Below are 16,424 nucleotides of genomic sequence, written 5' to 3' on the forward strand. Positions count from 1 at the left end.
TAAGAGTAGTTGCATTTAATTACAACTTGATGAAAATGATTCTTCAGTTGTCTGGGATGATTTCCTTCTTTATAATATGAAACAAATTGCCTCAGCTAAATAGTAAACATTTATAGAGAAAACTACCTGTTTTATTGCAAAATTTACAATTATAGAAAGGAAGGTGTAACATGCAAATTATTTCTATTTGTGAGGTTGCTTCTATTAAAGGTAATTTATACAAAGGCCAGAGGAATGAATATAAATATATAAATTATACTTTATAATTATAAATAAAAATAAATAAACCAAAGCTTTGAATGGCGCTAACTACAGATTTTTTTGAAGGCAGCTTGGCATAGAACTCTAGAGTGGCCCCCTATGCCAACTGCTCTCCCCTTAAGTGTCCATGGACATGGACTCTAATTTATGTCCACTTTGTAAAGACAGAAAGGTAGAATTATCTCCAAAGAACATCAATAGAGGGGCTTCTCTTCTCAGTGCCAAAGTCTCCCATTTTATCTGCCCTCCATATCTGAAAGTAAAATAGCACAGTGGCTCTCTAAATTAGGACCTGAAGTAGCAGCATAAGAAGTCAACAAGCAGCAGCTATTTAAAAGTTTGATAATGTGGAGTCCATGGGCACTTTTCAACTTAAAGTTGCAATGAAACAAACAACTTATGGTTACTTTAAACAGGTATAAATTTTTAGGTACATGTGTATCCTATGAATTCAATGCAATGTAAGATACTTAGTTTAACATAAGAGCAAAGTAATACTTATTCTTTGCAGTGAATAGGCAGGCAGCTCCTTCCCACATTCACTGACAGCCAGATGCACTGGAATTTCAACCTACATTCATTCATTCATTTCAGAGGGACAGCTGCATGCCCTGCACCATACATACAGTTAGTTATTAACCCCTCTGCCTTTCTGGTAGAAGAGAAACAGTTTGTTCTTTTGAGGACTGCAGACCATTCTCCAAATAGAAAAACACAACCAAAACTGTGATACCAGGGCTAAGAAAGATTATTCTTGAATCTCTGATAACATGTGGTAATCTATAAGAAGCTCCAAAAAAGGCACAAAAGGAATGAAACATTAGCTTCAAAGATCATTCCAGAAAGCAGGTAACACAGTCTGCTATAAGCAGCAGCTATAACAGTTTTAAACAAATAATAACAATATTATTATTATGGTTGGTTGAAGTTAGCCAGATGTTTAGACTGGATTTGCATTCTATCCACCTATTTATTCCAACTTTTATATATATGATTTATATATATATATAATTTATATATATATATATAATTCAAAGTGGCACACATACTTAATATCCCTGTTTTCTGTTTTCCCCATAACGACGATCTTGCCAGGTGAGTTGGCTGACAGTGACTGGACCAAAGTCTTCCAGCCAGCTTTCATGAGTTCTAAGGGACACTTGGAACTCAGTCTCCTGGTTTTTAAGTCACACTTTAACCACCACAGGTAATCCCCGACCTATTCAAAGTTATGACAGTGATGAACAAATGATTGTTACAACTAATCTTTGGAGTTCCAACCATTGTAGCACCCCCACGGTCACAGGATCACCATCTGGGCACTTGGCAAATCATTTGCGTATTTGACCAATTGCCAAACACCCTCAATCATGTGATTGCCATTTTCATCCTTCCCTGCCAATTTCTCCAGAAAGTCAGTCGGGAAGCTGGCAGGCAAAGTTGCAAGTTGCTGGCGTAAATCTCCGTGATCTGCTCATCCTCCCAAGCCCCTTTGCTGTTAATTCACATAATACTATGAATGTTCCCTGACCCATATGAAGCCTCCCTTGCATCCTTCCCCACCCTCTCCCCCACCTCCTCTGTCCCTCCCCCTAACCAGCAACAGACATTTACCTGCCTGCCAGCCTGGAACTTGCAACTTCCTGCTGGCTTCCCAATGACTTGGTTATGGGAAGCTGGCAGGAAGTTGCCTTACCAAATGAGCATGGGGTTCGGTTAACAGCAACTGGGACTGCAGGAATTGCCGTTGCTAAGTAGTGCAGCCATACTTTACATTAATGACAGAAATTCCAGTCCGAATTATTGTGATAGTTGAGGACTATCTGTACACCAAACTGACTTCATAATTGAGAGCTAGTAATATTGCATAAGAATACTGTGGCTGCATATGATATTAATCTAATTTATTGTCTTTGATATAAATTTTCTCTATGCAAGTTCAGTAATTGTACATCTTGGACAAAAGACCACCATAATCTCATGGTTAATATAAACAGTCTTATGGTTGCCACTCCATTTTTCTATTGGCAGTTATTCTGAAATGCTGTCTATATTTTTAATGCTTGTGATTCTATTTATTGCTTGTAAGATTAGTCTCCTCACATGAAAGTAGAACTGATTTCCCTAACCACATGCCTATAAAGTCAGAAGAGGTGGCATTATGCCATTCATTTTCTTTTACCATTTCCCCCCTTTTTCTTGTCCCCAGGTGATGGGAGCCCTATCTCTTTTACATGCTGGGTCACGTGGAGGAGAACAGGTAAAGGTATCATTTTGGACGGTAGGAAGCTGCCACCCTGACTCATCAGGAATTGGACCTAGGGTGTGTAAGGCTCAGTCCTACTAGTATATTTATGTATTTGTTGGAAAGGAAAGGGGAAAGAAACCTTGGCATCTTTCATAATCCTTTATAGTCCATTTTAAGCCCAGTGAAACAAAACTATTCAGCAAAGATCACTCAGCTTTGCATAGTGAATCTCACTAGAAGAAATTAATTCTGCACATCATGTCAAATACCCTTTTCAATCAAATATCTGCTTTGCAGTAGTACTACTGACAATATCTTGAATAATGCAAGATATTTATCAAGGGCAAACAACATGCAGGCTAGAGTTATGCCTTGAATTCATACAATGTCATATATATTCCTTCTGTTGATAGTGGCATTATGTAGTTATAGATCTGTTTATAAGCTACAATAGATGGTCCACTGAATTATACCATGTTATAAGGCAAAAACCCTTAAAAACTAACATCCTCACTCCCCCCTGAACAGTACACAATGAAGAAAAAGTACAATATACAATGGGAAAATTCAGTTCAAGCACATGTCAAAGGAAAGATCCTATTCAGTTTTTTAACGACTGATTTCTGAAAACTTAATACAGTACACTTTTGCAATAAGATGTCATTCAGACATGCAGAAGCAGATTCTTTGAAACTGCTGGCATACTACCTGGAAATTCTGCAAATCAGAATCTCAAACAGTTGTCAAAGCAGTAGGGGAAAATATATATAGCGTATACAGCAAGCTTCTTTTCTCCTTTTGACAGCCAACATCAAAACCTTTATGCTCTGAGTAGAAGACATCATTCTGTACTTGAAATATATAAGAACTACTTTAGTTCTTCTAAGAGCTGTTATTGCACGACTGCTGACAAATAACTGCTTTTGTGAGCTGTTTATATGATTCATATTATATAAGAGGGCAGACTTCATTGAATTAAGCTGTCATAAGCTACAGAATAAAGAAAAAAATCACCATCTCCTTTCTTGAAATTACAATATTTTATCTTGAAACATTTTTATGATTTATTTGTAGTACACTTACATCCTGCTTTCTTACATCACGGAACTACATTCTAAGTAATTATTAAAAGACTGAATCAATTAAAAGACTAGTACTACATCAATGACTCAGTTTAAAAAATCATAAATTCAAATTACTAGCAGATCTTCACTTTGGCTAAAGGAGCATTTTGTGCTCCTGCTAGTTGGTGGTTTAAATAGCAAGCTTGGAGATTAAATACAGAATGTTGAATATAATAAACTGTTCCCACTGGAAAATAAAAAAGACACTCCAGGTTGCCCGCCAAAGTGCTTATTTCCATATGACTTCTACAGAACATTTTTTAGTTGAGGAAGTTGGGTCAGGGGGCTGAAAGGGGCAACCATATTTTCCATTCTTCCCAACATGCGTTCTGCTCTTGTCTATTCTCGACTTCAGTCAGGAGCTTTGCATACCACTCCTATACTATGAATGAATGCTATCCATGTCTGAAAGCATTAGAGTTTGTCAGTGTGCAAAACACTATCAAATTGTTTTCTGCAGCTCTAACAGTGTTTAAAAACGGCCAGGGTAGAGATTATTTTAAAATTTCTAAAACATTCCACTTACCTTTCTTGAACTTATGTATTGGAAGCTTCTTAAGCTGATCCTTTTGCAGGCGATTCCTTCTTGCTCTGTGTCTGTCCTGAACAAATTTTGTTATCTTGAAAGAGAAAAATAAAATAAAGTATAGGACTACTCAATTTTTTCAAGTTACCTAAAAAGAAGGAAGTATAATAAAACTATTTATAAAATACAACAATAAGACTCCTACATGTAAATTCTTAATTCAAATCTTCAGTTAACATAATACAATAATGTTTAAACTTTCAGCAGTTATGGACTGCTAAGAAGAACATATGGTAACTCTAAGAACCACCTACTTCTACTGTTCCCAAAGATGTACAACAGATACTTACACAGAATTTCAGATCATTTTTTTAGATTTCAAAACTATTTCATTTTTGGTTTTATATATTATATGGTGATATGGAAGCCACCTTGACTTGCAGAAGTTCAATATACCTTTAACTCAACTACTGGCTCCTAGGGGTAATCTTACAAAGCCTACCGTATTCTGCTGCTTGCTCTTTATATTTAAATTGTATAAACTGGTAGAAAAATAGTTTTATTACAGTTTCAGTAATAAGTTGTAATGAAGATTTTATAGTTTTGTTCTGTGAATCTATGTAAACTGCAAAGGGTAGGCAGTATACGAACAGGGTTACATCCAAATATAGCAAGCAGCTTTAGCTGGTCACTGCCTGGCAACTCTTCTACACCAAAGGCCAGTTATTTCTTTGAGTCCTGGCACAAAACCCTTTTCTTATTATTATGTTTCAGGTGGGCCATGATCTCATGTTAAAACTGGATGCATTTGCGCAGAAAATCTCCACTGCATATTCTGATGGATTCCCCTTGCAGCCAGGATGTTTAAATGAGTGCAAAGGACTGCAATCCAAATTGTTCCCTAGCAGTTAAAGTAGACATGTTTGCCACACTCTTTCTCCTGCCACGAGCAATGTTCCTCTCTCTTACTGCCCCTATTTTCTTTCCACATAGAACTACTTATGCTCCATCTCAATCTCCAGCTTCTGCATTTAGCAGTGTGGATAAGACACAAGCACATATCTTGAATTCTAACACAGACATGCTCTGAAAAGCAAAAAAGCCTCCTGCCTATCATTCCTGTATGAGGAAGTAAACTTGTATCAGAATTTGGTTTTCTCCTGTACATGCACTTATCCCTTCATGGAGACTGTCAATAGTTCTTTCTTCATTAATGGTCAAGTCATTTAACTTTTGGATGTTAAAAGTCAGGCTTCTTGTGATTATCACCCTACACTTCAAAGAGTGAGTAAAATCTGTATCCTAAGAGAAGATTTTTCTTACTTTCTGGTCTATTCTGATATGCTAATATTAAAGCCAGATATTTCATTCCTAGTTACAGTCATTTCAGAATCCCATATCAATCAGTACTAATACTAATGAGGTTTTCCTAACCCTTCTATGCTTCTACAATAGTTATTTCATACTTCTGCATTCTATGTGGATGGAATGAAAGTTTTCCATATGGCTCCTCTGTCATTTAGACCAAGAAAAGATCTACTAGTTTCACAGAACAGTGCTTAAAACAGTCCCCCACAAGTTGAAAAAACCCCAACTCTACTTTAAGAAAGAAGAGCACTATGGTGATCAATGATTCCTGCTGGGAGAAATGAAGGCTGCAATCTGGAAAACATGATATAATTTTGAGGGAGGCACATTGCAAGTCCCTGTATCCAGGGTTGATACAAGACTCTTTAAACCACTGATACGTACCTATTCCTACTGATAGAACTCATTTAAAAGAAACAGAAACAACCCAAAAGGAAGAGATACCGCAACTATGCATAACAAAAATATGCTTGCCCAAAATGTCATGAATCAAAATATAGAAATATAGAATATAGAAATTCATTAAATATACAGTATTTGCCTGGACAGGTAGAAGGTAATTAAATAACTTTGACTAAAATTTCAAACAAGCATGTGAAATGTAACTTTAACAAGAATCAGACTGCAATTAATCCCTTTCCTCTCGTCTCTAACTTCATTTGTCAGAATGCAGCACCAACATGGGTTTTGTTCTGCTGGACCTAATCCTTAGCTATCGGGAGAAAGTAATTGAAAAAAGTGGAAGTAACTGGAATCTTGGTACTAATACATTTACAATGACATTAACACTCTTCATTAAACAAAGAAGCTAGATTGTCACAAAGTCTCCTTAACCAAGCTTCCTGAAAGGAAAAAAAAGGGGGTTTACTACAAAATATTGGAAACTGACATATGTATACTTAGCCCTCCCAACCCAAATCAGTGAGTACTGCTCTTTAATGCCTTTGATCCTCTTTCCATTTCTCTTTTTATTTAAGGCAGCCATTTATAAGATACAAACAGAATGTCCATCTAGTCTTGTTCTAAAGGTTTTGCAAATTTTCATTCTCATGCTCAGAGAACTCCATAACAACTGAATTCAAAAGAATTTCTTTTTAGCATTACCAACTAGATGTCAGTGTTTGCTTTCATTTCTCCTGTCAAGATAGGCACCTGTCCTACTGCCTAATATTGAACTTCGCAATCATTTAAAAATAGGATGCAGAAAGTCCAAAAAGAAAACGTTGCCCATTTATAACCCATTCTTTGAATAGTCATATATATGCATTCACAGAATTTGCTGAACTCTGTTTCACAGCAACCATTTGAGGGTTTTTCTACATCACCAGCTGTTTCAAGAGATAGAAGATTTCAGAAGCTAAACCAGTCATTAATGACTAAAAGCATAATCCATAAATAAGCAGGAAATCTTCCTTTTGGAGCAGTTTGCTATGTTTATTTAATTTCTGAAGTACTATCCACACCTTTATCCTGGATTATATTTTAGATATGAAAATAAAATTTATTTCAAGAGAAAAATATTTTTCCAGTTCACCTTCATGTGATTAGTACTATTTAGTACTATTTTAATAAATTTGCCGGACAAAAAATTATCTATTACTCTAAGTACTAGCTACGTTTTGTTCACTTGCTTATATAAAAATTTAATAAATAAATAAATAAATATAAAAGAAATGCAGTAATCCTCACAAAAAATAATAAAATAAAATTCTTAAAAGGTCTGATGCATTTAATCTTGCATAATAAACTCTTGTATTACAGATACATTTGAAAATATCTGGAATCATAGTTCCCTGAACCTGCAACATAAAAAGGATTTTAACTTTTAATTTGCTTCTCTAACCTACTATGATAATCAAATTATAGTCTACCCCAATTCCTAAAACAATGAAAAAGAATTGTGACAAAAACTATAAGCTTCATATACCATCAGAAGAACAAGCATATTTTAATTAAAGTTTGTGTTTATAATATTTGCACATGAAACCTTGTAGATGGCATATAAGGGGATTCATATCACATTAAGTTGAATATAAATACTATCCATAAGGAAGCTCTTCTTAAACTGATGAATCCATGGAAAACTCAACTGTAGTGATAATCCAAACAGCTTTTTAAAGTTATGCTAAAGATTCTAATGTACAGTTTACCTAATGCCAGCAATATCTTTCACAAATACATATGCTAAACATTAAAACAATGAGTTCAGCAATAAAAAATGTGTTCATATGTGTAGAGAAAACCTAAGATAACATAATGAGAAAAGATTATACCTACCATGAATATAACAATAAGGATGAGACAGATTCCCACAATAATTAAGAATGGGATTAGATAATATTCCAAAGGAAGACTGACCTCTGGAATTAGCATAATATGGGCTCTGTGAAGGAAAGGAAAAATAATTTATTGTAAAAATTCTACCAACATGTTATACAGATAAGAATATCTGTAAGGAACAACAACAACTTTATTGATTAGCCCTTGGGCCATATCAAAGTACAAAGTTCCAGCAACAAACCGTCACCAAAACTAGATAAAAGCAATCCAAAATGGAATTTGATAAAATACAATTTAAAATGGAATTAAAATACAATTTAAGTTAAAATAGTAATAAAATGCAAATTTAAGATATAAAATATGGAAACAATATATTTTGGAGTCGCCCTTACAATCTACCCCAATCAGTCCCACATATGCAGATCTTAACCGGATCATTTTGTTTAAATACTGTGCTACGTTAAATGTTATTTTCAAGTTCTGGCCGGACATAAGATAAGTTATTTTGATATGGGGATCCCAATGGGTCATTCGTTTGGTATATAGACCAAGATACCTGTCTCTCACCCTCTTATACAAACAACAGTCAAATAGGATGTGAGCCAGGTCCTCTACCTCTGCCGCTCCGCAAATGCAGAGACGCTCATTGTACGAATATCTGTAAGGAATTCTGAAAATACTTCACTTTTCTTCTGCTAAGACACATGATTGTTACATTTGGTTATATATTTCTTTGAAGTTTTAAATTTACACAGATCGTATCTGTGGGCACTTTTATACTGTATATGTTTATAAGCCAGCATTATTTTTAAATAAAATCCTATAATTTTAGAAGGTAGCTAGCATAAAAACCCTTCCATAAATTTGTTTAAAATTTGAACACTTAAATCTACAAATTTCATATAACTCACAAGAAAATAGAAGGTTTTGAAATATGGGAATATACTTAAATTTCTCGCAATTTCAGCATCAAAAGCAAGCAAAACATAACATCCTTACACTAAAGCTGAATATTTTGTTCTGTTTATCACCATAGTAAATAGAAAGTTTGTGAGGCATCTCATACATACCCTTTTTCATAAGTAAATTCTTCTTTAAGAGATTTAGCAGATGTTTCACCAATGAAAACTGATGGAATGTCAATCTTCTTTAAAATTTCAACTGTTTTTAAAAAAAGATAACTAGTAATCACTAATCCAACTGTGATATTTATTTATTAAATTTATGCGCTGCCCATCTCAGCAATGAAGCAATATGCTGTTTCCCTAATGTGGTTTGCATAGTGCTGCAGAAATTGCCAAAGCAGATCGCTTCATCGCTGGGCTGCATGACCACATCATAAGTGGCTGCCATTTTAGTGCAGCCGCAAGGAATTGAGGCTGCTCTGAAATTGGTAGCCACTTTCAGGACCCAGCCATGCAGCCCGGGAGCACTAAGGGATGGAGGGGTCTGCCAATCTTCCCCAATGTGAGGTCCAGAGATGTTCAAAAGGTTAGTGCATGATGGGGATGAGGCCCAAGCCCTTTGGGGACCTGGCGTGCATGGAGGGGGGAAGCTCTGTGGGGGACACAGTGGGGCCTGCCTTCTCTAAATGTTTTGGTTCCTTACGTAATTGGGCATTTTTCCAACATTAGACCTTCTATTTGTCCCGGCATATGACAGATTTTCAAATCTGTCCCAGTTATAGTTTTGTGTTTTTGGAACTGCAGTTCCTTTACAATACATCTCATCCAAGTGGCCCTCAGTTAACGACCACTCATTCAGCAACCATCCAAATTACAATGGTGCTAAATGAGTGGTACTTACAACCAGTACTCAAAGTTCCGGCCATGGTCACATGATTATGATCTGAGTGTTTGGCAACAAGCCTGTCACAGCATTCCATTGTCAGTTGTGATTTGATATGTTCCCTGCCAGCTTCCCACAAGCAATATTAATGGAGAAACCAGCATGAAATTGAAAGTTGCAGACAGATGAAGTCATCAGCGACTCACAGAGATTCATTTACCAATAGTAACTGGGGACTGCTGGAACTGCTATATCAGCACAGTCACATGACATTGTGCTTTATGACCACATTGTGTAGCGAAGGAAATCCCAGTCCCAATCTCAGACTTAATTACTGTTAAGTAAAACTACCTGCATTCACAGGCTAAAAGATAGAAGAGTACTTGGCATAATACGTCTGATTCTGTGTTCCTCTCATTTGATTGTAATGATGTGTCCATAAAGTTCATATTAAATAATTTTTTTTTTTATTTTGTTGAAATTCTTAGTGGGAACAAAAAAATGATATGCCATCACCACTGAGAAACAGAATAGTTTTCAAACAGGAGAGAATTAATACCTGTACTTACTGTCTTGAGATCCCATGCTAATGAGGTCATCAGAGTCAACATTGTGAACAATTGCTGCCTTAAATCCAGCTCTCTGTGCATTTAAAACCTGCATGTCAAACACACTTGTAATAAATATTCATTAGAGATACATGATTTACTCCTGCTACCCATATATCGTCTTGAACTAACTTATTTTATTTGTGAACTGTTCTTATAGTATGCAAACTGTACAAAAGAAAGTGAGTGATATATATTTTGCCTTTTGTCACCCTGCTGACAATGACTCAATACTGGAACTTGGACAAACCTAGTACCACTGAGCACAATACCTTCTCCCATTTACCTGTATTTATATGTAAGAGCACCGCTGAAACCTCCTTTTGCCTCAGGCAACTTCAATGTGTTCTACAAAAGACAAATTAGCTGTTTTCAACATCAGCTATTTTATTTTACAGTTTAATCCCGAATGTAAATAGGATCCTGAGAATTAAAACTTGATTGGATTCACAGACCCATCCTGGGTTCACTAGGTCATGTTCAATATTGAAAGAAAGCAAATATTTCCAAATATTTCCATAGTTAATCCTACACATCCAGGCATTGTCTCACAGGGTAATAAGCTGCTTTTTAAAGGACAACCGAACCTTACAATATCTCTTTCTAGGTCTGGACTCTCCTCAATGGGAGAGAAACTCAGACAAGTTTGTATATCAGCCTATATCAGCCATTCAGATAAGTCTGTAAAGTTACAAAAATTGTGTATCTTTAGTTTACAGTTTTCATATGCCTGGATGCTGTTCTTAAACAGGCGCAAGGAGTCTATTTTAAACCATGACAATACTACAGGAATTATCTAATTAATGGCTTGTTTCAGAAATATTTCAAGGAACCTTACCGTACGCTTTCAAAATCATATGTAAATTTGAGAGGGAGACAGTCAAGTTAGCTAAAGTCCATAAAGATAACCAATCATTTATGTTTACAATTTTATTATGTTTACAAATTTATCTAGAGGTAAATCTGAGCTATTCTATGTTATCCTACACAGGATTTAGTGTATGTTCCTAGACAATGCTTTCTTGACCTCCCCCACACATACGTGCCATTTCTTTTAGTACTAGATTTAAGAGGTATTACTTGTTATGCATCAAAAAGAGTTGTTATGGAAGGAATTGTGCTTGCTCAAGTCTCAGGTTTGTCATCAGCAGTCTGCAAAAAGCCCAAAAGTCACTCTTTTTAGTTTCAAAAGGTAATATGAGATGATCAATATATTTATTTATATATTTGATCAGTGTCACAGAAGCAAGGAGGGAAAGCCTTTGCTTCTAAATCTTAAAACTAAGGACTGCCATTGGACAGGCAATAACTATGTGCAAAACATTGAAAGATAAAAAGGACAAGTATAAGAAGTGGAAAGAGGGGCACATAACTAAGGCAGAATATCAGCAAATAGCCTGAGCCTGCAAAGATGAAGTGAGGGAAGCTAAGGCTCAAAATGAACTAAGGCTTGCGACCAAAGTCAAAAATAACAAAAAAAGCTTCTTTCAACATATAAAAAACTAGAAAAAAGTTAAGGAAATGATTGGTCCATTAGTGGGGGAAAGTGGCAAGAAGGTGACAAGCAACAGGGAGAAAGCAGAAATATTTAACTCGGTTTTTGCATCTGTCTTTACACAAAAGGAAAATCAGCAAATAGCCCGTGCCTGCAAAGATGAAGTGAGGAAAGCTAAGGCTCAAAATGAACTAAGGCTTGCGACCAAAGTCAAAAATAACAAAAAATGCTTCTTTCAACATATAAAAAACAAGAAAAAAGTTAAGGAAATGATTGGTCCATTAGTGGGGGAAAGTGGCAAGAAGGTGACAAGCAATAGGGAGAAAGCAGAACTATTTAATTCATTTTTTGCATCTGTCTTTACACAAAGGGAAAAAACAGTCCAACCTACCCAAACCAGTGCCATAAAAAACAGAATAGAAACGCAAGTTAAGATAGGCAAGAAAATGGTAAGTGAGCACCTGTCCAGCCTAGACGAGTTCAAATCACCAGGACCAGATGGATTACACCCCAAGGTTCTCAAGGAACTGGCAGACGTGATCTCAGAACCACTGAACTATATTTTTCAAAGATCCTGGAGCACTGGGGAACTACCAGAGGACTGGAAGAGAGCTGATGTAGTTCCCATCTTCAAAAAAGGGGAAAAAATAGATCCAGGAAACTACAGACCTATCAGCCTGACCTCAATACCTGGGAAGATTCTGGAAAAGATAATCAAACAACAAATCAGCGAACACCTTGATGCAAACAAAGTCATCACTAAAAGCCAACATGGGTTTGTCAAAAACAGATCATGCCAGACAAATCTTATTGCATTCTTTGACCAAGTGACAAAATTAGTGGACCAGAGGAATGCTGTAGATATAATTTACTTGGACTTCAGTAAGGCATTTGATAAAGTAGATCACAACCTACTACTTGATAAGATAGAAAAATGTGGGTTAGATAGCATCACCACCAGATGGATTCATAGCTTGCTGACAGGCATTACTCAGTGTGTGGTTCTCAATGGAACTGCATCTACATGGAAGGAAGTGTGTAGCGGGGTGCCCCAGAGCTCTGTTCTGGGCCCAGTGCTCTTCAATATCTTCATCAACGATATGGATGAGGGGATAGATGGGGAACTCATCAAATTTGCAGATGACACCAAGCTGGCAGGAATAGCCAATACTCCAGAAGATAGGATTAAGATACAGGAGGATCTGGACACTCAAACACTGGGCACTATCTAACAAAATGAAATTCAATGGTGAAAAAAGCAAGGTTCTACATTTAGGCAGGAGACTCTGGAAAGAGTACAGAGAAGAGCAACAAAGATGATTGAGGGACTGGAGGCTAAAACATATAGGGAACGGTTGCTGGAATTGGGTATGTGTAGTTTAACGAAGAGAAGGGTGAAGGGTGACATGATAGCAGTGTTCCAATATCTCAGGGGCTGCCACAAAGAAGAGGGAGTCAAGCTATTCTCCAAAGCACCTGAAAGCAGGACAAGAAGCAATGGATGGAAACTAGTCAAGGAGAGAAGCAACCTAGAACTAAGGAGAAACTTCCTGACAGTTAGAACAATTAACTAGTGGAACAACCTGCCTCCAGAAGTGGTGAATGCTCCAACACTGGACGTTTTTAAGAAGAGACTGGACAGGCATTTGTCTGAAATGGTATAGGGTTTCCTGCCTGAGCAGGGGGTTGGACTAGATGACCTCCAAGGTCCCTTCCAACATTATTATTATTATTGTTGTTGTTGTTGTTGTTGTTATCAAACATGTTTACTTTGAAGTAAGTCTTATCAAGCAGTTGAATAAGCTTTATTCCCTAATAACCGTGTCTGTTTTGGATAATTACTATAGTACACAAGTTTAATGCAGACGTATTGAAGATTTCAATTACAAATTATCATTTGCAAATTTTCATAAACTGAATAATGTAATGTAATATAATATAATATAATGTACAGTTTAATATAATAGTTTCATAAATAAGTAAAACAAGTTATTTAACATTTCACTACTGTACTATGTTGTTTAGTTTCTTTTCCTCAGTAAACATTTTATTAGATCCACAGATTCCTGAATATAACTTACAGAGCTGCCGCATTAGGCTAAATCAAGCTCATTTCACTTCCTATAACCTATAGGGCTAGTTCCTTATGCCACTGTTGTCAATCAAAAGAAATGCTTTTGCAGTATTAATTTCAGTATTCAGTATAAAAACAGCTGTCACATGGCAACTACAATTTTAAAATAGATAATGAATGAAACTAACAAAGTTCTCAGCTTGGGAAGTGATCAGGATTTATTTAAAACTACACTCTCTGATTTCTATGCAACAAGCCAACTGCTCTAGAAAATAAAGCTAATCTATATCAAAAATTCTTCTGGCCATGACAATTTAATGCATTTCGTGTACTTTCTCCTAAGCAAAAGTTTAGTATTACAAACACAAATATATATTTATTGGAAGTAAAGTAAGCTTTTCATATACTGCATTAAGATCAACATATACATTCAATAGATCTAGCAGTAAGCATCTTGATTATACTGCTTGAGATAGTAAGGAAACAAAAGAACCATTCAGGTACAACAGCATGGGCAAGTACAGAATCTTCCCTTGACTGCTACTTTTTTTTCTTAGATGTTAGACGTTTCTTTTATGCTAAGAATATCCAAAATCATTCCCCTCAAGCAGTCAGATGAGGTTACAATCCTGAATGCAATTTAACCTGTGTGTAAACAACAACCATAAGGGAAGAGAAAACTTCTCCAAATATTCTATTTTGCATTTGTAGAGTTCAGCTCTCCCCATCCCACCCCCAGGCTGCTTAGAATTCTTCAGAGCTGTTTTTTAAATAAAAAACAAGACAAAAATGCACTTTTAATTATGCTCATACAACCATTGTGTTCAGTATGGCACCCTTATTAATTGCAGTGGGAGTACGCACTCTTTTTGCATTCCACTTTTCTAGCAACGTTACCAGTCATCTGCCAGCTTGTTATTGTATTAGCACTGCTCTAAAATATGTGAATGGCACATGCAAGGCACCCTCAATCATATGAACACACTGTCCGGGCACCTAAGTTTTACAACACTTGTCATTTTTCTTTTTATGCTTGCTTTCAATTATAAACCACAGCAATAGACTTTCTCCAAGCCACAGTTCTTGGTGCTAGGAATTGTGATATACTTGGAAGTAGTTAGAAAAATTGGAATCAAATCATAATTTCAGATCCTGGGTTATTTTTACTTGAAATGGGAAAGTAACATTAGGGAGAGGAAAATATGCCTAGGACTGGCAAATGTATTAATTTTACAAATATATCACCTTTACCATCTATGTTCACTAATCCCAGAAAGCGATGTGCATGTTCAACATGAACCAGCTGTTTTAAATTCTATCTAAATTATATAATTTAATGTACAAGTTGTGAAGTCCCCAAGCAATCTTATTTCTAGACAGCTGCATTTTACTGTAGTTTAAACTCCATTTCAAGAACCCCCAAAGAATGAAGCAGTTGCATTCTGGAACAAAGCCTAGTGCCAACTCTAAACACTTCTGAAAATATAAAGAATGCCATTTCTTTACTAAAGTATACAGTACAGGTACCCACAAGAAAAAAAGTTCCAAGTCCTGCATTAAAGACATTCAAATATTGCATATTAAGTTGTTGCAGAAGAAAACCTTCAGAGAAAATGAGTTTCCTCCCACAATGCTTGACATATAAGCAAATTGCCACAAGCAAGAGAATTGGTGGATAGCCCAAAAACAATTTAATTAAAAGTAGGCAAAGTTTTGGGGGTCAAGGGGGAGACATTTAATATTTTTTGGCAACCTGGATGCTATTATGTCTGGAGAAAAATACAAAAAAAGAGAGAACTATTTTCTGTCTTTTTTAAAGTGGGTTTCTATGTATTTTAAATTGCATTGTCTACTAGTTTTCAACGGGTTACCTGTCTCAAAATGATAAAAAACTCAGTTCCAACCATCTTCAGCAAGAAGAAATTTGGGGAGCAATTTACCCAAATTTGATTTATGCATATGGACTCAACAATGTGACTCTTTTCAAGCAGCATATTTAAATATAGTTTTGAAGCTTCAGAAATTCCATACATTTCTGAATTGAAGACATGAAAGGATACTTACCTTTATATCAAAATTGCAATCAAGTCTTCTGATTAAGACAAAGAATTCATGGGATGTGTTATCCTTCAGAGGTGGAGGAATTATAGGCTCACAGGCATTCTCAGGTTTTGAATTTATTAGGAACCCCTGAAAACCATTTTCAAAAGATATGATTAGTATTTTGACATAAGACAGGAAAATTAACAGATTTTTTTTAACAGATTTGGGGAATTATACAGCATAACTAAAAATGTAATATAATTAAAAGGAGTTATAAAATAGCAATCCAGGTTTGATATCGAATAAAGTAATTTTAATGATTGCAGAAAGACAATGACATTTCTTTGCAGGGAAGGCATTCCAAACCCTGAAGAAAGATTGCTGTCATGCCACCCCCCACCTCCCACAATCAGGCTAGTAACGTTGCACAGCAACTTGCCTGATGACAAGTCACAGGGCAGGAAAAAATCATCCTGAATGAGCCAGGCCCTCCAATTCGCAGTGCTGCACCATACAAAAACTTTGGAATCCTTTTAGATCAAGCTCAGGACTTTATACATAACCAATGCAGCAACAAAAGAATAAGTACGACTCTGTAAATGCTTGGTT

General features: G+C 36.0%; 1 protein-coding gene across 3 annotated transcripts in view; it reads right to left on the bottom strand.

Annotated features, from left to right (window-relative positions):
- RNF13 (ring finger protein 13) overlaps positions 1-16,424 on the bottom strand; it is a gene marked incomplete at its 3' end in the record, with an annotated part of 47,850 nt that overhangs the window by 9,764 nt on the left and 21,662 nt on the right. Inside the window, exons 4-8 of one of the 3 annotated variants that reach the window (XM_081329840.1) lie at positions 15,837-15,962; positions 10,165-10,252; positions 8,878-8,968; positions 7,886-7,910; positions 4,160-4,253 (exon numbers count right to left, since the gene is read on the bottom strand). In XM_081329840.1, the coding sequence (XP_081185966.1) occupies positions 4,160-4,253; positions 7,886-7,910; positions 8,878-8,968; positions 10,165-10,252; positions 15,837-15,962 (424 nt within the window). Of the gene's footprint in view, positions 1-4,159; positions 4,254-7,804; positions 7,911-8,877; positions 8,969-10,154; positions 10,455-15,836; positions 15,963-16,424 lie in introns of those variants that run through there. The other 2 variants (XM_081329839.1, XM_081329841.1) reach the window with 2 other exon arrangements.

This window comes from Vipera berus, assembly GCF_964194415.1.
Source record: "Vipera berus genome assembly, chromosome: 5".
NCBI classification, from domain to species: Eukaryota; Metazoa; Chordata; class Lepidosauria; order Squamata; family Viperidae; genus Vipera; species Vipera berus.